At 43.8% G+C, this 25,063-nt stretch overlaps 1 protein-coding gene across 3 annotated transcripts in view; it reads right to left on the reverse strand.

Annotated features, from left to right (window-relative positions):
* The window catches only part of rnf220a (ring finger protein 220a), a 167,698-nt gene that overhangs the window by 5,863 nt on the left and 136,772 nt on the right, over positions 1-25,063 (reverse strand). The window contains exons 6-14 of one of the 3 annotated variants that reach the window (XM_085438078.1): positions 22,341-22,383; positions 19,675-19,721; positions 18,072-18,201; positions 11,577-11,769; positions 11,414-11,469; positions 11,211-11,322; positions 4,150-4,261; positions 653-823; positions 160-234 (exon numbers count right to left, since the gene is read on the reverse strand). In XM_085438078.1, coding sequence (XP_085294204.1) covers positions 160-234; positions 653-823; positions 4,150-4,261; positions 11,211-11,322; positions 11,414-11,469; positions 11,577-11,769; positions 18,072-18,201; positions 19,675-19,721; positions 22,341-22,383 — 939 coding nt within the window. Of the gene's footprint in view, positions 1-159; positions 235-652; positions 824-4,149; positions 4,262-11,210; positions 11,323-11,413; positions 11,470-11,576; positions 11,770-18,071; positions 18,202-19,596; positions 19,722-22,340; positions 22,384-25,063 lie in introns of all 3 variants that reach the window. The other 2 variants (XM_085438077.1, XM_085438079.1) reach the window with 2 other exon arrangements.

Below are 25,063 nucleotides of genomic sequence, written 5' to 3' on the forward strand. Positions count from 1 at the left end.
TGGGGAACATTCCATTTTAGTTCCTCCCTACGGGGCATGAATACAGAGAAAAATTCACTGACTATGAAATGAGGCCGCAATAACTGCATGTCATGAGGACTTGCCCCGTAGCACTGAGTGTGTGTGCGAGTGAGATGAAGTGTGTGAGTTTGAGCGTACCAGAGTCCTGAGCCAGCATTCTTCACAGTGGACGTGCCAGCACTGGATGGAGGTGAGCGGCATCGTGTAGGAGTCCTATTAAAAAAAAAAAAAAAAAATTTAAACTACATCGGATTCACGGGACACTCACTTTAGCTAGCAACAAACAAGTAACGCTACACAATCCCTGACCGACAAACAGCATGAAATCACTAACCACGGAAAGACAGCCAGCAGCCACAGAACCACTGAGCAAGGCAGCGTATGGGAAATTGAACCGGCAATCTGCGGGTCACAAACGTACACGCACACGTGCACAAACACGACATCGGCCAGGCAACGGGCAGAGACAGAGGGAAACGGGCAGGGAGGGGGGAGATGAGGGAGGAAGCCGTGAACGAGCCCTGCTGGGCGTCCTTTTCTTTCCCTCTGGAAAAGAATGGAGATATGAGGGAGGAATGAGGTGAGGGTGGGAAGAGGAGCGGAGGAGGTAAGGAGGGAGGGAGTGCCTTACCCTCCGTAAGGGCTGTGGGAGGAGCCTCTTTATGCCGCTGCTGTAGCCACCAATCACAAGGCCCCTGTACAGGCAATACAGGCCGAGGGGGAGGGACTTAGGCTGCCTCTCTCCGACCTCATTGGCCCCTATGCTCTTGAGCTCCGCGCCTGACTGGATAGCAGGCTTCCTCTGCGGAAGGAGGAGGAGGAGGAGGGAGAGGTGGGGGTTGGAGAGGAGAGGTTGGGGGCGAAAGGTGGCAGCTAATCACAGAGCCAGGCTTGTACTGATCGCGCACACACATACACCAAAGAGCAACAGAAGACGCGTGTGGACAAACACAAACCCACACAAACATCACGGTGTGTGCTAATGACAGCCAGAAAGTAAAGTGAGGCTTTGAATACAACTTCTTCCACCTTTGATTGGATGACAACTAGGCTAAAATGCTAAGTCAACTGGAAAAGCTCAGATCTTCAGGAGTTTTATCTCATTGGTTAGATTTTACAAGTGCGAAGAAACATTTACACTCTGAAAGTGCAACTGAGGCGTGAATGTAAAATAAATGGCTTTTTTTATGCTGACCCTTCACTGACATTGCTAATGGAAGAATGGGCTAAGTTTTATGTATATACCACAAAATGACAACAACAGTCGCCTCAATGTGCTTTATATGTATATAAAGACCCGACAATAATAACGGAGAAACGCGAACAATCAGCCAAAACCCTATGAGCAAGCACATGGTGACAGTGGGAAGGAAAAACTCCCTTTTAACAGGAAGAAACCTAGAACAGAACCAGGCTCACATTACAGTCTTATTTATCAGTTTACTTGTAAAGGCTCTTTTGATAAATATGTCCTTGTAGTATTTTTTTTAAACTTGGTCTCTTACAGTCACCCTGTTTAATTAAGCAAAGAGCAATACTACACTGGCTAATCTGAAAATTCAGGCATGTTTAAATGTCGTTGAAATTTCCTTATATGGAAACAGACATTAAGTACATCTAAGTAGTCTTCAAACAGTCTAAATATTTGCAATCAAGCCCATCAACAACCTTACTTTAAAACTGAAATATCTCAATATTTAAATATCTGAATATATTGAATTTCCAAAAGTAGTTTAGGACAATCTTCAAGCACATTTTAAGTTCCTTGCCCTAAAATGACCAATAGATGGGGGTAGAAACCCACAGATAGTGCTGAGCTGCATCACTGAGATACCCTCAGCATCAGTAAAGGCTAACAGAGAACTTGAGTCAACTTGATACAGAGGGCGAGCATTTCCACCAGACAATCAGAAGGTAAAAATGAGTAAGAAATATTTGCAGAAATATTGGTGTAGAGGTGACAGCGGTGGCGTTTAGACTGAGTCATACATCTGCTCAAAGTGTTTGTGCATCTACTTGATGCGGTGGAATCTCCAGCTGCTTCAAAATCTGCCAGTTAGTGAGAGTAATCTGATGACATTTAGATCAGACCCAGTGACAGGGAGGGAGCCCAGTGACAGGTTAAAGACAGACAGAGACAGATTAGATGGAAGAGGCCTGTGTGTGTGTGTGTGTGTGTAGACATATTTGTATTTCTCTGTATGGCTTAGTGTGTGTTTGTAAAACAGATGAGGGACAGTGACAGATGAGCAGAGAAGAGCTGTGTGCTCATGGGGCAGTGAGTGATCGATCGCTGTGCCTTGCCCTCCGTGTCACCTCAGGCACCCAGCGACCTTTAGGAAGCGCAGGCGCTGGTAATTACCCGCCTCACATGCATACACACCAACAGGCTCTCTCACACACACACACACACACACACACACACACACACACACACACGCAGCAAGCACAGGATGCCGACGCTGCACTGTCCACACGCAAGAATGACGGGGTGGGTACTTGACACAAAGTGGGGGTACACAAACACTGATGTGAGGTGTAGGCGCAACTGCATCTCAAGTGTCTGATGGACCTCTATATTGTCCCTCATGGCTTTAACTATTGATCTGTAAGGTCCAATCAGCCATCAATACAAGCTGTGACGTACAGGAGTGTCTTTTCACCTAAAAAGTCAAACTTCGACACATTTTTCACAGATTTAACCTGCTTTGTGCACAGCACAGTCAGGACGCTATCTCAGAATTTGAACATACACATATTTCTGTGCTCCTGAGATGAAGCTTGACATGATAAGAAAAATGATTCGCTCTGGAAATGTGATAGCAGACAATCGTGCCAAATTGCAAAGCCATGCAAAGGGCCACAACACAACAGCAACACAACACCAGCAGCACTCGGGACAGTGAAAATGCTCCCACGAAGAGCAGAAATGAGATGCGTGCAGGTAGGGCTGTTCAATATAACGATATATATCGGATGGCGATATAAAAACGTCTATCGTTTCATTTTACGCTATCGTTTGTTTCGTGGTGTTGAAAAAATATTGCTGTAAACAGTTTATTTTGCATCTTTTTGATGGTCACTGTAGTGGCTATATTAATTTCTTAAAGTTCTCTCTTTCTCTTATATTTAATATAACCACACTACAGATGGACAAGCGCCTGTTTTTATGCGTTGACGGTAACACCATCACATGTCTGCTTGTTTATGTTCCACATAAACCTTTCACAATAAAGTTCAAGATCCTGTTGAGACTTTTCAAAATAAACTGAATCACGTGAAAGAGCAGATTATTTACGGGTGAGAAGTAAAAAAAGAGCCGCCAGGTGCTAAAAAATAAACCTTAGACTCAAACGTTAGAACAGGCTTTTCCCCGCAGCACGCCGTGTAATAAATACTCACAAAGAAAACGGCGGCCGTTACAACTTATGTCTAAAAATGTATCATTTCATGCATCGGTTAAAATACTCGACTCCAGCTACACGACGCCCAGCTGGAAACACTTCACGCAAGACGAGCTGCCCGAGATTCACAGAATTTACAGAAAATGTTACATTTTTGTGATTTATATCGTTATCGGGACGATAGAATTCTTATATCAGGATATGAGATTTTGGTCATATCGCACAGCCCTACATGCAGGTGCTTCACATATTTCTGCAGCACAAGTACACAACCTATAGTAAAACACACAAACATTATCGAACAGAAAAATCGGTCACTCAAACCGAGCAGCTAGATATAAAGATAAGCACTCTGGCCACAGTGAGTATATTTTTAATTTCTGTTTGCTTGAAAAAAATAGGTGAGGGTAGAGGGTTGAATCCCTCTTCAAGGTAGAAAGTGATCAGTGGTTGCTACTTACATCCACTGAATGCACTGACTGTCCCAAAAATACAGCACATTCTGGTATTCAGATAAGCCTGTGACATGGGACAGACCTTATCAGCCCTTGCTGGCCTAATAAAGTGGAAGGTCAGTTTATAGCCCCCCCCCCCCAACCGCAGTTTCACATGTTTATGGTGCTACATGCAGTTCGACAAATGCTAATGCTGCCTTCTGACAAAGCCACAACACTTCCACTGAAGCTCGACGTACAGACAGCACTCATGTAAACGCTATGCTCACCATGCAGATGAGACATTTGTATCGGTCTCCTCGGAGTATCTGCTTCTCCAGCTCTCTGATTCGAGCCTTCAGGGCCTCCATGGTGGTTGCCGTGGACTCTTCCTCCGTTACCCTGGGAACAAGCAAGAGAGACGATAGAGGTTTTAAGTATAGGTCTACACCACAGATGACGCGCCCACTCTCACACTCTTGTAACAAGAATTGTACAGTTGTGTTTTCAGTCCCATTTAATAAAAACAAATAAACATTAGGAAACAGGAACATTGAGATTTAGAGTATTTTATGCTACAATGTCTCAAAGTTCCACAAAACAGTGGAAGCTGGATGAATCTGCTGGGTGCTGAACACAAGAAAAAGAAGAAGAAGAAGAAAAAAGTAATCTTTTATCATCAACAACATTGTCCTTAGTCACAGTACAACATCACTGTACTGTGATCCTGCAGTATACAGTGGGGCAAAAAAGTATTTAGTCAGCCACCGATTGTGCAAGTTCCCCCACCTAAAATGATGACAGAGGTCAGTAATTTGCACCAGAGGTACACTTCAACTGTGAGAGACAGAATGTGAAAAAAAAATCCATGAATCCACATGGTAGGATTTGTAAAGAATTTATTCGTAAATCAGGGTGGAAAATAAGTATTTGGTCACCTCAAACAAGGAAAATCTCTGGCTCTCACAGACCTGTAACGTCTTCTGTAAGAAGCTTTTCTGTCCCCCACTCGTTACCTGTATGAATGGCACCTGTTTGAACTCATCATCTGTATAAAAGACACCTGTCCACAGCCTCAAACAGTCAGACTCCAAACTCCGCCATGGCCAAGACCAAAGAGCTTTCGAAGGACACCAGGAAAAGTATTGTAGACCTGCAGCAGACTGGGAAGAGTGAATCTACAATAGGCAAGCAGCTTGGTGTGAAAAAATCAACTGTGGGAGCAATCATCAGAAAATGGAAGACATACAAGACCACTGATAATCTCCCTCGATCTGGGGCTCCACGCAAGATCTCATCCCGTGGGGTCAAAATGATCATGAGAACGGTGAGCAAAGATCCCAGAACCACACGGGGGGACCTGGTGAATGACCTGCAGAGAGCTGGGACCAAAGTAACAAAGGTCACCATCAGTAACACACTACAACGGCAGGGAATCAAATCCCGCAGTGCCAGACGTGTTCCGCTGCTGAAGCCAGTGCATGTCCAGGCCCGTCTGAAGTTTGCCAGAGAGCACATGGATGATACAGCAGAGGATTGGGAGAATGTCATGTGGTCAGATGAAACCAAAGTAGAACTTTTTGGTATAAACTCAACTCGTCGTGTTTGGAGGAAGAAGAATACTGAGTTGCATCCCAAGAACACCATACCTACTGTGAAGCATGGGGGTGGAAACATCATGCTATGGGGCTGTTTTTCTGCCAAGGGGACAGGACGACTGATCCGTGTTAAGGACAGAATGAATGGGGCCATGTATCGTGAGATTTTGAGCCAAAACCTCCTTCCATCAGTGAGAACTTTGAAGATGAAACGAGGCTGGGTCTTCCAACATGACAATGATCCAAAACACACCGCCCGGGCAACAAAGGAGTGGCTCCGTAAGAAGCATTTGAAAGTCCTGGAGTGGCCTAGCCAGTCTCCAGACCTCAACCCCATAGAAAATCTGTGGCGGGAGTTGAAAGTCCGTGTTGCTCGGCGACAGCCCCAAAACATCACTGCTCTCGAGAAGATCTGCATGGAGGAATGGGCCAAAATACCAGCTACTGTGTGTGCAAACCTGGTAAAGACCTATAGTAAACGTTTGACCTCTGTTATTGCCAACAAAGGTTATGTTACAAAGTATTGAGTTGTATTTTTGTTATTGACCAAATACTTATTTTCCACCCTGATTTACGAATAAATTCTTTACAAATCCTACCATGTGGATTCATGGATTTTTTTTTCACATTCTGTCTCTCACAGTTGAAGTGTACCTCTGGTGCAAATTACTGACCTCTGTCATCATTTTAAGTGGGGGAACTTGCACAATCGGTGGCTGACTAAATACTTTTTTGCCCCACTGTATTTGTGTTAAATCCTATGATATGAATTTAATGGACTACTATCTTTCTAGAGATGTATCATTCTCTACACATGTTCATTCTATACCATCTGATTAGGGCCCTGTGCACGCTCCTGTGTAGTACAACATGTTTCAAGTCAAAGTCTTTGTCGATACGCTTTGTCTTTCTTGTAGCTCAATAAACAACAAGACCTCTTTGAATCTTCCTGACTTCTCTTCTTCCTCAGGTCAAACAGAGTATTTACATCCTTCTATTTAACACGTCTGCACTCTCAAAGGACTCATCGCGTCGCAGACTTTCGCTTAAACATCTTATTGTGTTGCTTTTAAGTCTCACACTCAGCGTCCATCCTCTCTGTTATGTTTTTGTAGCTTCTCCCATGTTCACCCATGCCAGTCTATCGCCATGGCTCTGTATTTATCTCCACATCGCCACATGTCCTTGCTTCTTCATCCCTGTCTCCTCCAACTTTCTCTTTCCTTATATCCCCTGTCCTCCCTACCGGTGAGTGGCCTCTGATTAATGCGCAGCATGATAACAGAAAATGTGCGTTTAACACTGTCCGACAGCATATGAAGCAGCGATAACTAGATCAATAGGGAAGACGCACAGACCGCAACGATGATGATGATGACAGTGATTCGGTGGAGGGAGACGAGCCGCACAAGCCAGCTGGTGTTTATTATAGCTATCCACTCATTCTCTGGTAAAATGCAATAGTTGTGTGTGTGAGTGTGTGTGTGTGTGCGTGTGAGGTATAAGCAGTGTGCGTATTTATGGTGATGTGGTCATTTTGCAGCCTGATAGCTAGTTGATCTATGGTATTGATCTGGATGGGGAAGGACAAGCAGAAGGAAGGAAGAGATGAACACAGTAAGTGGCTGTGTGTGTGTGTGTGTGTGTGTGTGTGTGTGTGTGTGTGTGTGTGTGTGTGTGTGTGTGGCCTAGGACATGGCTCCATTTGCTGCATACTCAAACAGTAGTGGGGAAGTGTACAGGGGAAAGGAAACGGGGCTCAACTTACTTAATTTCCTCTCAACGTCTGAGATTTTGAAAATCTATTTTTTGGACCACACCGGTAGATCTACATGAATTCACATCATCAAGCAAGCTCATTAAAATAAATTGAACATTTAAACTAAATTGAAGATTAAATTAAAATTAAACATTTCAGGTTTGTGTGGTGATCAGCAGACTTGTTCAAATACCTCCATGATAATCTGATAAGCTTAGTGGAGGAAAAAAATTCTAGGGGTTCAACCTGAGACTGTACCCACGTCTGTGGTCTCTTTGGTGAGATTCTGGCATTATATCACAATAAGTTTATTTAAGCTGATGAACTAATGACAGAGTGATAAAAACAGTGGACCGAATAATGTTTTGGCTTCTTTCTCCCAAAAGGAATTCATATCTCTTAGATCATCAATGAAGAAAGTCTGCATTTGGCCCTGAAATTGTACAGTGAAGGATTGCTTTATTATTTAAAAAAATACTAATAAAAGATCATGAAAATCATTGGTTGGACTGATGTTACAACAGGCTTAAAAACAGCAGCGCTGCAGCTTGTAGGCACTCGTCTTGCTAAAGATTCAGCAGGATGACTGTTTGTCGTGTTGTGGTTGAAATGCTTCCGGACCAGCAAAGCATCCTTCCCTATTCCCTCTTTCAGATCTGTGGAAAAAAAGCTGACCTGCACTAACTCTTTCCTGTAACCTCATCATCCTCCCACCTTTGTAAAGGCCTGTCTTGACTTGCCACCCTGGTGCCCTATAAACTGCTTTACCCTCTCCTCTTATTAGCACCGAGCTTGTAAAAAGCCATTTAGCCTTGATTAGCCTCTAGCTTATAAAGCAGCCGTGGACTCTGGGCTGGACAGAAGTCATCCCTCTAACAAGGCCGTCTTTTTTCTTTTTATCAGCTCCAGTAAACAAAACTCTTCCAAAAGGGTTTCTTGTCTTGTTTGACGCGAAACGAAACAAGCCAGCAAAAAACAGTTTTACTTTTGCAAACAAGTGTGTAGAAGTCATTTTCTAACCGCTCACTTCTACTTATTTTTGTTTTGTGGTAAAACAAGTTCATCTTCTTTATGCAGCTGTGGACATCTAGAGAGGGAGTGTGTGTGTGTCTATGTGTGTGTTTGTTGGTGGAGAATGTAGGAGGTGCAGAGATTTAATGGAGGTAAAGAAGGGAACAGGATGACTTCACAGGGCCAAGAAAAGGAAAGACAACTCTCTGGGGCTAAATGTGGCATGCAGGGAGATGAACAGCCTCTTACAGAGCAACATGCACAAGTGAAAATCCTTGAGTTTAAGCTGGCTCTGGGGTTTTCAGTCTCTGAGCCAGAATAAGAAAATTTATCTCACTCTGGGAGCCAGGTTTCGAAAACACATCATGTGGACTCAGAGAAACACATTAACATCTTAGGCTGGGCTACAACCTGAAAGGTAAGACATTTCTGTAACAGTCCTAAGACCTCTACACGCAGAGCGCATGACAAAAACACCACTATATAATGTATATACACGGCAATGTGTTCTCAAAAACAGGCACTGTGGAAAAAAATGAAGTATACAAAAAAAGGAAGAAACGCAGATTCTGGGTTCATCCAATTCTCACGAGAAGGCGGCAGCAGGAGATGCAGCCCGATCATTTTCTTACATATTTTAGGATGTGAGTGGGGCAGTTGGGTCCACGTCTGAGGATGTTACATATGATTTTATTAATTGTTAACAACACTGTGTGTGTGCGTTCTTATACAATGTGGTCCAGGCTTGGTAGGTTTCAGCTTGTGGCCTTGATCTTTGAGCCTAAAGTCATGAAACCAGAATAAATACTGAAACAGAACTGCCATCAATACAACATGCCTCTGCTCCAATGTGCTTACTGCCCCACGGGGCTTTTTGGACAGTGTGTGTGTGGATGTGCATGCATGTCACTGAAAGAAGGTGAAATAGCGATGCATTTTCATCTCGACTCATCCCCGTGGTGAAAAAAGCAAGCAGGAAAGCCCGACAGAGACAGATTGATGGCTCTGCTTCCCCTCTATTTAGCGCTCTGTCCCCAACTTGTGTGGGGCTATTCCTCATTTTATTAGAGTGTGTGCATGTGCGCAGCTGAAGATCTCTACCATCTATCTCAATCAGCCCTGTGTCTTAATCTACTGTCTACCTACATTTTAGCCTCACTCAGCTTCTCTCTCAACACAAGCACATAGAAATGATAAAATTAGACGGTAATTAATTTTTTGCAGCACATTGCAAACATTTTATCAACCAGGTGGAGACACAAACTTCTCACATCTACATGCTGTAAAAACAACAACAACAAAAAAAACAAAAAACAGCAGCAGCATCGTTCTCTTTTGCACCCTGTTAACCGAGGCCTTAACTACACTCACACACCATGATAAAACATTTAAGTCACTATTGATTTCCCCTGCCCAATATATATGTGCGTAGGCCTCAGATGGCGAAAGGCAAGGGGGGAAGGGGCATCTTGTAAGTGCCTCAGAAGAATTGAGACAGGGGACGGGAAGAAACGAACAACAGAAATGTGAAAGAGAAAAGCAGGAGGAAGCGAGAGACATGCAGCTTAGTGACAGAGCAATAAAGCGAAGAATGAGAGGAAAAAGACGAAGACAGGCTGGGCGGCGTGTATGTGTACGTGTAGGTGATGGGGAGGAGGGGGTTACAAATCTAGCTTCATCACTTCCAAATTGAGGACAGATTCAATTATTTGCAGAAACCACATGGAAATCTCTCCGCATTGTTCCAGCTGGAGCACCAAATTTGGCAGCAATTGCATTGGCGGCATTGGAGGGGCCATTTATCTTGGAGGGGAAAGAGCGTCTCAGGCGCTGTACGTGTGTATATGTGTATGTATGCGTGTGTGTATGTGTGAGCTCATTTATCTTGCAGGGGAATGAGCAGAGGAACGAGGACGCCCCGGGAGGCGACCAGATCATTACCCATCTGGGATCAGAGAGAGAGAGATTTCACTAACGCTGCCCTGTGCAAAGCACCGTACACACACACACACACACACACACACACACACACACACACACACACACACACAATGTATCAATGTAACGAAAGGAGACAAATCTCATTTTCATTTGGGGACGGAGGAGCACAGAAGCTCCACAAATACGTGCATTTATAGTAAGCAGAGAGGAGTGATGCAGGGAATTGTTCCAGCCAGCCGGCTGACTGCTTGTTCCAGCGCAATCATTCAGCAGCTAGTTGGCCTCCTTTAAATGGATACTTAAATTAAGCCATGCTCTGCTCCTGGTGACCACTAAAACCTCAGCTAGAGTGTCGTGTCTTTGGAAACGCACACCAACACCAGCATTGTTAAAAAAAACCCCAACAAAAAACAAATGCACATGCAGTTATAGAGTCTGCTGTACAGGAGTATTTGTGTCAGTCAAGCTGAAGAACGTGAGGAAGGAAACCTGTCCCTACATAACACTGGATGTGGAGAACCAATCAGTGCGGTCAGATTGCCACCTAACCTGTCAGCATCTTTTTCCCTCGGTCACATGCAAATTAAAACTGGAACGATCACGTTGCAGACGACAACTTATTGAATGCATCCCCTCGCTCAGCAAACACACGCAGTTCTTGCCTCACGGTGCTGTTTCTGATCAATACAGTTCAAGCTGCTCTGCTTATTCGCCAGTTATCCCTTCTACTGATATTTAATATGGACCACGGACATGCAGAGTGCCGATTGATTTATTTCAGTGAAACATTTATTGCATTCAGCCTTCCAATAGTTGATGGAAGCACGTTATGTAAAAGTGTAAGCACACATACAGTCAAACAATTCAATTATTACCTTGCAACTCCAGGAAATTGGCCTTAAACGCGCATATCAGGAATAGAGAAATGCATCACTAAGCCTTATAAAGAAGGCAGTCGAAAGATCATTCCACTTCACGTTTAACTGATCCATTTCAAAAATCCAACTAGTGTGTGTCCACGTGTGTTTTCTCTGTCACCTACTTTTCAATCTCGCTGTTTTTACAGGTGCGTGGGGCGCAGGAGGAAGAGGAGGAAGACGAGGGAGTGCTGGGGTCTGTCTTGCTGCTCTCGCTGTTGCTTGTTGAAGGCATCTCTGTAGACACAGAGACAGGTGACCCGTTCAGTGCTGGCTTTTTAGCCTTTCCAACATATCCTGAGGAGACAGTTATTTTGTCCCTACTTACCATCACTGGCCCATTTGGAGAATTCAGGTGTTATTCTATTAGAAGGCATCCCCCCGCTGTAAGACAGAGACACAGATGTCCATGTAAGTGGCAGCTCAAGGTTACTAACTCAGGTGATTTTCAGATTTTCTGGCAGAAAAATCTACTAGTTAAGCTTTTGTACTTGAGCACAGCTCCCCGTAGCGCCTCTCGCTCCCTGGCTTCTCCCTGGTCCTCTCCAGCACCGGAGCAGGGGATGATGTCGGCCTCGGTGTACTGAGCCTTGCCATACTCCAAGGTGTCGTCTCCATCCACATCAAGGTCGGCATCGCTGTCTGCGGCGCTCTCTTTGATGCTACACGTAGCAAAACCAGTTGCTGAGGAAAAAGAAAAAGTAAAGAGGGCCATTACTTCGCTTTAACAGCAAAACAAAAACGCTCCATGCGGGCAACAACATTTGCATTTATTTAACAACTCCACATCACACTTTGACATTAACAAAAGTCCAAAATCAAGTAAAAATATACTTGCAGCTCCGTGTCATACGCACCTCTGCACAAAATTCATCAAAATAAAAGCACCACTACAGACACATTTTTGGAAGTCAAAACTGTGAAGAGCTTTGTCTATTTAAGCAACTTTATAAGTGCAGTGCAGAATTACCATTGCTCAGACATTATTCTACACATCATCAACATACAGATCCAGAGAGAACCAGCTTAAGAGGGCACAGACCACACCAAGACCTGGAGTAACTTTCCGACACACTTCAGAACTTGACGATGCTAAATTTAGCTCGTCTAAAACTTCGGCTTCTCCAAACCAAATTAAAGACTTTTCAATAACCTGGACAGGTGAGAAAGAGAGCTAGATTTGGTCAGAGACAAGGAGGTGAAAGGGAGACGGCACACAGAGCTGGGCTGAACTGACACCAGACTGACACCTTACCCATCAATCTTGGAGAAAGAGAGAAGGAGAGGGAGTGTGTGTGAGTGGCACTTCTATAAACCGAGTGATGAACGCTCAGACAAACTCTTACCGCTGCCTGACTGCTCCCTTCAGCTCCACTTAGCCACACAGCTGGCTCTGTGTGTGTGTCCGTCACTTAGAGGTGTCTCTTCAGTGTTTGTTTGAGGCTGTCTGTCCTTCTGTCACTTACGCTCCTGTCTCTCCAACCCCTTGAAGGTGTGTGTGTGTGTGTGTGTGTGTGTGTGTGTGTGTGTGTGTGTGTGTGTGTGCGCGTGTGCAAGTCTGTCTACCCGTCACTTACACCATGTCTATCTACCACACAGAGATAGGTAGGTAATATTTATATATGTGTGTGTGTCACTTACACCTTGACTATTGGAGCCATGTGTGTTGTAACTCTGAAAGTGTCTGTGTGTGTCTCTACCAGTGACAGGCCTGACAGCCATCTTATTTACACCTATTCCAATTTCTACAAGCTCTCAGCTGGACTAGTGTTTTGTGTGTGTGTGTGTGTGTCTGTGTGTGTGTGTCTGTGGGGGGATGGAGGACCAGAAAGAGTTGACAGCCATCCTATTTAACCTACCTGTCCCAGTGTACGAGTCTCAAAACTAGACTTCCCATAACAGTTGCTCTTCCCCATCTCACTCCACTACAGAGTCTTAGTCAAAGTGCAAATCCGACACTCTGGCTTTCATAAAAGTTTTTCTGGGATTTAAACGTCAACTGCTTCTCCTCCCACCTAACAATGTAACTCACAGGAGGGGAAAAAAAGGTGCCACAGATACTAAGCCGTTTTACAATAGGCCCATGGTTTTCAGTGATCAAATAAAAAGAACCTTTTAATTTTTATTTGGTCTCAGCGTTAGAAGGGAACATATGGCGGCAGTGGCCGTGCAGTCTGCTTGGTCCTCGGGCATCAGCTTATTGCACTGCAGAAGAACAGCGTGCATGTCACATTCATACATTTTAATGTAATGACATGTACAGTGACTTACATTTGGATTTTCACACTTTTTCCTCTACATTTTCAAAGCATGAGACTTAACTTGAGTGTCTCTGTACTATCAGAAAATCAAGCCCAACCTTACTTCAGAAGGGCCACCTCCATCCTGGAAGATCAGGTGTAGATCAACGCCAGCCCACATCAGCTGATAGCACAGCTACTATCCTTTTGGCTATCTCATATAGACAACGTCGAACTAAAATCAGATCCAGCTGTTTAAGTCAAGCTCAAACAGACACTGAATGCAAATATGGGATCAGTGCATCCCCATTACCTCCTCATCTTATGTCTTTATTGTGAATGGCTGTCGCTCTTCACACTGTACAGTTTACAGCATCTCACTCCTTAAACTAAATCAAACATTGACCAAATCGATCCTAACAGGAGTGGTCATAGGTAATATTTAACCAGTCACCAGGGGTATTCAACAAAGTCTTTTGAAATCATGAGCAATGAACTGTGGCTTCACCTGTTTTTAAAAACTCTTCAAGTATCACTTTAATGCCCTTTAATAGCAGGATGCAGTAAACAGAAATTTTGACTTTTTATATATACATATATAAAATATATCCTTTAAAAGTTTCTCCTGTGGTGGACATGAATGCATGGATGCTGGGTTTTTTTTATTCAACCACCTGGACTTCAAAATATAATGCCACACATGGTCTGGGCTGTGTGAACACACACTGTCCCTGACTCTAGTGTATTCCCTGAGAGTGTACGTGTGGCCTGCTTGCTCTGTATGTGTGCGTTACCGTGCTTCTATCTGTCCCTGTAAGCAGTCTTGGCAGGCCAATCTAATCTGGCCAGGGAAAGGTCAGCCCCACTCTAACTGCCTTTCACTCACATTATTCATCAACGCCCCCTCCCCAGTTTCTTTTTTACCCTCTTTGCCTTTTTCTTTCTTTTTCTCCCTCACCTTTTCTTACAATCACTCCTTTTTTATCACCTTTATTTCTTCACTTTCCTCCCCTCTCTTCCATTCTCTTGCTTCTCTTTCACTTTGTCATCCCACCACTCATGTATCACTTGTTTTCTCTCCTGTACTAGCCCTGTTTGCTGAACTATGTCCCCTTTTTCCTACCACACACACAAACACACACTCCTACAGGGCCACCCTGTTTTGTCTCATTATCTAACCTCTCGTGAGCGTCGCTGACTCTTTAACATGTAAACTACGCATTTTATCCTCCAGGTTACATGCTGCCATGGCAGCAACAAAAGAAGCCCCGAATTTATTAACATATCAGTATAACAAGGCCACAAGTACAGGTCTGAACAGGCAGCGAGGATCAAAGGACTCATCAGGCCTACTGGAAGCGCTGCTCAGCCAAATCATCCACCTCAGCAACATCCCGTTACCATAGCAATTATCGAGACTCTAAGAAGCAGAAAGAAGGCATGTCAAAGGTCATCACACTATCTTTCTGCCATTTACAGGTCACAGAGAGAGAGAGAGTATGGGGGGGGGGACACACAGACACAAAGACATGAGACGGTCATCTTTGAAGTCCATTTACAAAGCACAGGTTTCTCCTCTTCTCAATCCCTCTGGGCCATCTCATCCTGCAATAATCCCCATCTTTCCCTACTTGTGCTCTCAGAATGACCCAATATCGAACCTCAGGATCTGTCTGCCTGCCTCCCTGCCTGCCTTTCTAGTCATCCATCTGTGACGGATCAACTATTGTGTTCCAAACTTTGAATACATTTTACAACTTAGTGATGAGGTAAAAAAAAAAAATAAACACCCCCCCCCCCCCCCGAAAGACAGGAATAAAGAAAAGTGGGACCCACAAATAATAACATGTGGGGGAAACACAGAACATTTACATGTTGTATTTGAAAGCAATTAAAAGAAACATCTACAGATATTCATGGCATGATTATCTGGGTTGACACCCAATGAAGTCAGAGTCAGTCAACTAATCCCAGCGAGCCAAAAGCTTAGACTTCGGCTGCTGTACACACCAGGTTTTAAAGACTTTTTTTCTTCTCTTGGATCTGTGTGATCTTGATAAAAGGGGAATCGAATCATGAAAAGCTACTCTCAATATTCCAAGAATAAATTAAGAAGCTGGATCGGAGCTGCTGCCCCAAGTGGGGCATCTCGGGGTTCACCAGTGAGGGGACTGGGACATTAGCAGACAGACTGGGGCTACAGTGATGCAGACACTGCATCAGTTCATCGTTGCTGAGCGTAAAAGCAAAGCTGACCGGTAGCAGTCAATGTACGTCCCTACTGTCACCTATGATCGCCAGCTTTGGTAGTGACTGAAAGAACAAGATCACCGATACAAGCTGCGGAAGCTTCAGAGCTTCCTCTGAAAGTTGCCTGGCCTTTCCCTTATACACAGGGTGAGGAGTTCAGTCGTGAGAGAAGGGCTCCCCCACACTGAAGCCAGCAGTGGTGGTCAGGCATCTGACTTGGATGCCTCCTGTGTGAAGTGTTCCAGGCATGTCCCACCAGTAAGAGGCCCCATGGCAGACCCAGAAACCCCTTGGTGTTACACCAGATAAGCCGGAGGAGGTAGCTGATGGATGGCAAAAGAAGATCAAGATCTTCTCAAATTCAGCTTGGAAGTTTTGAAAAAAACAGAACATCTTCAAATACCTCCATCTTTGGAGAAAGAACTATTATATTATATTTTATATTATAAAACATTAAATAACAGGGAAAATGCATTTCTACTAAACCACACACCCTTACAAGTAAACCTTTTATTGTAAACTGCAAACTTAAAGTCGTACCTTACCCATAAAACAGACAGACAGTCTACTAGACAGATAAAGAAATCCCTGTCTGTGCTATATGGGTCCTTTCAACCTTGCTAAGCTGGTGCGAGACAGAGGGAAGTCTTCCCTCACACTGGGTTGAATCATAAACGGATCTTGTTCGATTTTTTTTCTCCCCCTTCCTCCCTCCCTTAAAAGCTCCTGTTCCCTCTGCCTTTCTTCCTTGTGCTCTGAAAGGGAGGAAAGGATGGTGGCACTTCACAGAGGAATAGGCCCTCTCTTCATCTCGCCAGCTGAGGAGGCCCCCCTGCAAGATCTCTATAGCCGTTTAGTCAGCCGCTGGCTCTCAAGAGCCCGCTGGACTCAGCAGTGTGTGTTAGAACCACTTTAGAGCTTTCAAGACTAAATCCACCTTCTAAGCTTTCTGCCGAGTGTGTGCGTGTGTTTCAAGTTTCTCTCCCCAGGCCACCTCGGTTATCTGTGTCACATCACAAGGTGCCCTATTAGAGTGTGGCAGAAGGGTCCTGTGTCTGCTCGCTTTAACGACGTGAAAGCGAGATGGACGGATGGAAGGAGCGTCAGGGAGATGGATGGACGGGTAGGGAAACCACCTCCCACCCTGTGAGCTGCACTTTGTCGCGGTTTAGTTGAGACTTCGACATTGATCTCTCTCCTCTCTTCTCTCAGCAAGGGGAGGGAGGCAGGTGAGGCTCAGCGTGTGTGTGTTTAACAATGTATCGAACAGGGAGAGGGGGAGGCCAACGGGCAGCAGGACAGATGAAAGAAGAAGCTGAGCCAAGAGAGTTTGAACGAGCCTCTTAGAAGCAACGACGAGTCTTTGGATCCACCTGGGAAAATCCTGATGAGTCGCGTTTCTCTTCTTCCTGTTTCACACATAAACACAACTGAGGCCACTATGTGGAACACAACCATCAATCAGTTTTTCCCTCCACTTACCAAGTTTAGGGCTGCAGAGGGGATGGAGCCTATCCCAGCAGTTATAGCCTGAGAGGCGGGATACACCCTACACCCTAACCCGTTGACGCCATCCAGCCCCACGCACGGGGCGATCGATCCACAGTAACTCGTTAACGGAAATTTGCCACGTTAATGCAGTTATGGCGTTAACGTCATTTTAACGAGATTAACACTGACAGCACTAATATTTAGTAAATAAAAGCAATCAATGAAGCACCTTACACCTATGCTGTGACTGCCTGTGAAAGGCCTCACTCCATAACTTTGTCAACACTTGATCCTTGAAGTATTTTAAAAAATTGTGTGAAAAAGCAGAGAGAAAAAGACATAATTAAGATAAAAAAAACGATTTATGGAAGCAGGAGGACAGAAAAAAGTGATGGAGAGCTGTAGTGGGAGCACTGAAGGTGTGTGGTGTCACACTCATATTCCCCAGTGACCAGCGCTCCCATCTAGTTCTATAATTGCATTTCTGGGCGCACACACAGGAGCACACCACGTTGACCAGCGGGTCAATTGCCCAGCTAAATGTGTTTTCCTTCCCCCTCGCCAAGAGGGCCTTGTAGGGCCGAGCCAAGCTCAACCGGACTGACCCCAGGCCAGCCAGCGCTGCCACTGGACCGCTGGCAGCATTACAGCTCCCGTGGCTGCATTCACCGCCGAGTCTCTCAGCCTGACAGTGCTTGCGCTGCACATGAGCACAGTGAATGATGGATGAGCAGGGAAACAAAGCTGGAGACAGAGAGGAGAGGACAAACAGTGCTGACTGCTGTGACTGGACGCGACCCTGAAATCGTGACGGGTCGTTCAGTGTTCCAGCAAGCGGCTGGCTAGACATCTACATCATGGTGCGGCACACACACACCGCCACCGCTGAACAAACTGCTTATCCAGAGGATGCGCAAACAGCCGGCCTTGAGTGAGTGTAAGTGTGAAATAAGAAGCAGTGCTGAATAATGCGAGTTGTGTGTGTGTCTGTGTATGTGTGTGTACCTCTGAAGCCTCCCTCCAGCAAAGCTGTAGCTCTGATCCTCTTCTGTCCCGCCCACTCGTACTCCTCAAAGCCCCGCCCATTTTCTCCATCCATGTCAGCAGAGTCATCGTCGCCTAACGCTCCCTCGCGCTGACGCACAAAAACAGACATGGACACGTTTTAATCACAGATAGTGCTGTGTACAGATCAGTGTGGAACAGCTCAGCACCACTTAGCGACTTCAACAGTACACTGCTTCCTCTCTTAAAGTTAAGGGTCGGTGGACAACAGGCCAGATCTCCCCAGCATGCTTTACCTGAGCTGTACCACACAGACCAGATGCTGCTTATCTAAATCATGTGGTCAAAGTTTTAGACCACATTTAGACGTTTAGCTTAGTCAGCAGATTTGTTTCGTTGTTCCTGTTGTTCAACAACTATGATAATGAATAATTAATTCTTTAACCACATCTTCTGGTGCACAGTTACAGACACAGCTGGTACAGTACCGGGATAAACAAAGCATGCTAGTGGAGAAAAAAAACAAAAAAAACAACGTAATAGTGTCTCTACTTAGTGTAATGGACAGCCATCAGTGAGGTGAGATACAGGAGGAGTAGTGAGTAGGTTTTTTCTCTAGTCTACTCTAGGAAAGAATGTTTAGAATCTACAGGAGAGAAGGAGTGATGTGATCTGTGGCAGGAAAAGATAACACTACTGAGAATTTAAAGAAAACCAGATTGTCCTTAATTTGATTTGTGTTCAAATAAGAGTAACATGTAAGTGCACAGGAGTCAACCACATCATACCAGATAAACTGCTTGTAACAACTGATGCTTGAATACTTATCAGAATTAAAAGGTCTAAACATCGTTTCCTGTAGATTTAGATCGTAGCTGTAGTGATAGTCGTGGTTTGCGTGTGCGCACCCAAACTTTTCTGAAGGATCTATTAATAATACTATGAAAAGAAATCCTCTGCAAATCTAAGTAGGATGACTTATAGTTAACACTCATGTAATACAACACAGTGCATTTCTCGTGCTGTGGTTGGGTCCAGCTGTCCAGACAGCCACGACTAATATCGAGGACTGCACAACTTTGACATAGCCAGTTGGCCCACGGTTAGGGAAGATAAGGCCGGGCTGCTGGTTAACAGTGGCTGAACTTTCAAAATAAAGAAATTTTGCACTACTAAAATATTGAAGTATTTGCTTGGACAGGCTAAAAATAAGTTGCCATATTACACACATGTATACCTAGAAGTCCTATCAAAGTAAGGTCTGTTATACTTAAATCACTGGACTGTTTTTCTGAATGCTTTGGTTATTCAGGCAGTTAATCCAATATGATGTGACTGCAACACCACCATGTAAAGGAGGTTAAGAGGCAGTAGGGGTGGCAGGGGAAGAACAGTTGCTACCGGTTGGTTTCTGCACTACTGGACTGACGTGACATCTACAAGAATTAGAGAAGTGATTGGAAGGGAAGGGCTGACAGGCTGTCCGACCAGCAGTAGGCAGGGTTCAGGGCCCAGATTGTACTACCTGGATCAGGCATTGTTCCACATGTCTACTCATCTCCTCCTCGCTCCCAGCCAATGGGGCGCTGCACAGCGGACATACCTGGCCCCCTTCCTCAGGCTTCCTCCTCTTCATCTTCCCTATACGGGCTGGAAAAGCACAGAGAGAGAGAAAAGGAAGGTACATGGTTTAAATTAAGTAAGCTTCCGCGAATGTTTCTGAGGATAACATCACTGTTTTGGGGAGAGATCTCAGGAATTTTGTGTCAGATGATTCTTAACAAGCCTGACCAGTATGACAGTTCTTTACAAGCCAACAGGAGTTTCAAAGGAAGCTTGTGTGTCTGCCATGTGTTAATATGTGACACTCTAAATCTCCTTCCTACTCACTATAGCTATGAGACTTGCTTCCATCCTTTTGCTTCCTTCCTTTTCCTGCCCTTCCCTCCTGTCCCTTCTCCCCCCACCCCCCTACCACACACGCACATTTAATTAGAAATTTAACAGAGCAGAACAGCCGTCATTGCACCCCGAGTCTCTGTCGTTTTTTCTTAACTGCAAATGGCGCGCGGGGACATTAATTTTTAGCTGGCTGGGAAAAGAAAGGAAGCCAAGAGGGACTGTGGCGAGGCGTGGAGGGAGAGGAGCGGGACACGAGGCAATACGCCATAACTGCAGGGGGAGAAGATGACGGAGGGTTAAAATGAGAGACGGCCTCCTCCTCCTTACTATTTCTCCCCTGACGCTAATTGAGAGGAGCATTGTTAAATCGAGAGGGGAAAAGACTGCTAATTAGGTCTGGCAGGGCTCCCTGCCTCCCCCAACTCCCACCTTTTGTACCCCACGTGATTCCTGGTTCCACGTGAGGGCGAAGGGCACATTCTAAACTAAGCCTTCACTGACACTTGTCATAGACTTGGACTAAAAATAAAAAGAAAGGAGGTGTTTCATGATCTGCATTAAGTTTGGAAACCAAGACGGTAAGCATAGTACCGGCCACTGTGTTAGGTACACCTGTTCATCTGCTTGTTAACGCAACTATATATATTGGCCAATCACGTGGCACCAACTCAATGCATTTAGGCATGTTGACCTGGTCGAACGATCCGCTAAGTTCAAACTGAGTATCAGGATGAGGAAGAAAGGTGATTTAAGTGATTCTGAACATGGCAGGGCTGCTGTGATCATTTCAGAAACTGAAATGACTGAACTAATCTGCTGGGCATTTCCAACCATACGGAAACCATTCTGTTAAGAAAACAGTCTGAAAACGAGTAAATATTTAGTGAGCGGAGCTTCTCTGGGTGAAAATTCTTTATTGATGCCAGAGATCAGAGGACAGTGGCCAGACTTTGACCCCCTTAGTACTAGAATGTTTCCAGTGCCTTTCTGAATCTATTCTGCAAAGAATTAAGGCATAGAGCAAAAGACTAACGCAAAAGAGGGCCAACCTGCTACAAGGAAGGTGTGCCTAATAAAGTGGCCAGCGACTGTATATCAACAGATACCCTCCATGTTGTTCAAATATGTTCCAAGTATATTATATATATATATATGTTTACCTAGAATGAAAACAACAGTTGTTGGTAAAAGCTAGCTTACTTTCTAAGTGCTAACAAACCAACCATCAAAGCCAGCTTATCTGGAGAGTTATTCAGCCACACAGTCCCACAGCAACCAGCACGAATATTCAGTGACCTTGATGATCCCAGACCAAATAATGTGCCTGAAATTTCCCACTAATATATTCATTAGTATACTAATGTGCTTAAATTTTAATGGCTAACCCAAAAAGATAATCAGTTTTATAAAACCAGAATCACTGCTCAGTGGAACAGTAGGACATTCTGAAACGTTCTTTCCATTTTAGTGATGATGTAATGCATTTTATTTTAAACAATGTAAATATAGTTAACTTGTGTTTTGCAAACAGATTAAGGACATATGTAACCAGTTACATGGCTCAGAAAGCACCGGTTGCAAGCTTTGAAAAAAAATCTTTGAAATGACTTTTTTTCGTCTTTGAGAATTCCATAAAATTCCCTCAGAGCAGCATTAAGTTGCATTTAACAGCCTTCTGGGAATGTAGCGGTAAACATAAAAAGCCCAAAGTGACGCTTTTAAGAGCTGAAAAGAGCTTCTCCCATAGGGACAAGATGCATTTGGCATATTAAAAGAAAGAAGGCATTCTGTAGTACATTTATCAAGACACCGAGTGGACGCGTTTAACACAAAGAGCCCACGGAAAATTCCTAATGCAAAAAGCATCCCAGTAAAATCCCCGGATGCCCCTTCTGGAACACCTCTAGTCTTTGCAGTCAAAGAAAAAAACTTGAGAGCCAATTAAAATACACAAAAATATCACAAGTTCCTTTAAATGAAAGAACACACCTGCCATAAGTGATTAAACAACAGGTAATTGATGATATCACACAGCACAGCAGAGAACAGCTCTTCTGATGTTACACTGCTACAGTAACACACGTCATCATTTATTTATGATCACTTACTTTCATTTTCATTTCATCACTCACTTCTGTATTAACTTTTTATTCGGCTGTGTGACTTTACAGCTATGAGATCAATTTTTACTTTATTTGACGCTCATCAATAACATCCACGTAAATCAGTATGATTGCTCAGGACCAATAAGAAGTCCCAGCACTGTAATTAAGTCTCAATAAGGGCATTCACGTCAAGTATATCAATCCAGGGTTATATCATATATATAGTTAGAGATATTAAATCACTAAAGAGTTGTGTACATACCATTCAATCTCGTTTGCCTGTTTGCCCGAACTCGTAAAAATGTCTGCAAGCAGAGAGGGGGAAAAAAAGACAGAGCAAACATTCATTAGATGATGAGGAAACATTATAATATGCTTACAAGCACTAATATAACTGCTTATAATGGGATTGCTTTGGATGCTGAGAGCACTGTAAACAATCCTACGTACTTCTCTCTTGTTTTCCACTTCCTCCATGCCTGCTAGCTTTCTGCTAGCTCCGTGTACAGCCGCTAAAACTCTGTCTGCGAGGTGCCACACGGAGCCTCCACACACCGAACATCAGTGCAAACTAAGCGCTCTGTCTACATATTCACACGGATGGAAAAGGATTGAAAGTGGCGCCCGTTTCGGCAAATATTGCTCATGTTCGACGCCATGTTGGCTTGTTTTGATCATGTGACCGCGCTGGAAACGGAAGTCAGGAAACGTCACCCGTCGTTTCGCATCTCGGCCGCTAGGGAGAAGCAACGAGGTTCATTACGCCTCACCCATTGAGAAAGTTGGTGATTTACATGCAGGCCAAGGACAGGCAGCTGCTTTTCTTTATATAAGCTGCTAGAAAAGAGTGAGACAAGTGTGAAGATAGTGTTTGAGAGTTTTTAAAGTCTGGAGTTAGTGAAACTTAGGGGCTTTAATGTTAGCAAATGTAATTAAATTGTCAAAAGTAACAACTTGGTCTCCTGACTGCCTCAGTCCACTATATTTGATATTTATTATATTATCAGAGTGCTAATACTGATGCATTGGCAGGTGATGTTAACAGTTTTATTACTTGAGTCACTGCAACTTTTATCATTATATAAATTTACATTTTGATATTTCTTTTTTATAATATACACATTTTTATAACATGCAAACTCAAATAACGGAACTGTATCTCCCTTTTGTATGTGAAGGCAACATCTAAAAGTATTTAAGGCACTTGAGTGAATAAACTCGGTTACTGCCATCAGTGGGAGAAATGATAAATCGTACATTTATCTGAGTGAACCTGAAACTTTTGAGGTCCTAGCTGGGTCATGTTGCCTCTAGTAAATTCCTTGCTCCATTAAAAATAATAGTCTTAGCAATAAAAGTACAGCATTGTGAAATTAAATAAGTGATGATTTCTCTATCAAGTCTACTTCAGTCTCCTGCAGAATGTCTGGCTCAGGTCTACTGGGGTTCAAACCCACATGGCCTGCATGTCTTTAACTGTATGCTGACTAAAGCACTCGCAGTTATGGATACCCTCTCTTTGACAGGACAGTAGTGAACAAGCAGAGGTTCAGTCCTCACCGACAGCCCGTACTCTGTCAGCGGGAGTCATCAAGCAGCCAGGCCTTCACCTTCTTCTCGCTGCTTCTCTCCCCTCCCCGCCAACACTTGAGTTATAGGCCTACTTGCGGCGCATCGCCTCTGCTACCGTATCATTATGATACACTCAGCCAATGCTGCAGATAGGTCAGGTTTTTAGAAGAAGCGGAGAGGCAGAGTGAGTCCACCTGACAGGCAGAGAGGAGGTGGCAAAGTCTGCCATTATGCTTTATTTTCAGGGTGCTAAAAAGAGTCACCATTGACTTAATCATTTGTATAATATAAGGTGATTTCAGCAGTTTCACTTAATGAGAAAATCTCCTTTATTGCTATAAGGTCTTTATGAGCTGTGTCATCCTCAACGTATGGATGTTACGTCTGCATGGACTTAATAGTTCTTATTTTATGGTGTCGGGGGGGAAGCCCACTTAACCCTGAGATACATCATGGCTGGAGGAATTACTCGAACAAACTTTGATGAATTTAAGAGATAAAAGCAGTCATGGTGACATTTGAGATTTAAGCAGATTGGCCTGTTAGTCAACTTAACTGCTGAGGAGGCATAAAAACCCAAATCTGCCATAATGTTCAGCTGTACTGTGATATGTCATAGTTACAGAAATTCACTTGATTTGCTGGATTGTTAATAAAGACACACAAAAAAAAATGCTGAGAAAGTGGTTTGTTTTTTTTTTGTCTACAATTAATTCTAACATCAGTGAAAGTATAGAATTAGAGTCTGGAGGTGGCGCAAACCCTGATGGGTTGTCTTATTCAGGTCTAAGGTCCTTATTTATTTGTTTATGTATTTTTTAAGCAGTATATTGTCACAGTGGGTCAGCTGCACTGTTAACCAGTCATCACAGAGTCTACTGGGCCAGGGGTCCTATAGAAGTCGATGTCAGAAAGGCGCATTAGTCTGCTCATAATAACTCATTATATATAAATGAAAAATATTTTTGTGCAGTTTTGGGCACTCATACATGAACTATTAGAGCCTGACCAGTAAAGGATTTTTAAGACCGATAGCGATACCAATATCCCATATTCCCATAAAAGCTGATATTTTTTTCAGACACACAAAACATGAAACTGAATCGACTAACATGTTTCATATATTGTTGTTTATTTATTTATTTATGTATTTATCCGCACTCTCCTGGGCTCTGCTTGGATCAGCTGGTTGTCGTGTCAGCTGGTTCACTCTCTGGTGGACAAACTCTCTGGTGCAATCTCAACTACTTTTCTTCATTTATAAATGCTGATACCGATCAGTTGCTGATAAATCGGAAAATTATTAACATCATCAAATACATGAAAAAAAAATAGTCACACTTTAAGTCTCAAAGATCTGATCATTTAAGCTTTCATAAAGCCTCGTTTGCAAAATATTGTCTAAAAATGTTT

The sequence above is a fragment of the Copadichromis virginalis genome, linkage group LG18, assembly GCF_057382275.1.
Source record: "Copadichromis virginalis isolate Kocher_CV1m ecotype Utaka linkage group LG18, C_Virginalis_male_GT1.1, whole genome shotgun sequence".
Taxonomy (NCBI): domain Eukaryota; kingdom Metazoa; phylum Chordata; class Actinopteri; order Cichliformes; family Cichlidae; genus Copadichromis; species Copadichromis virginalis.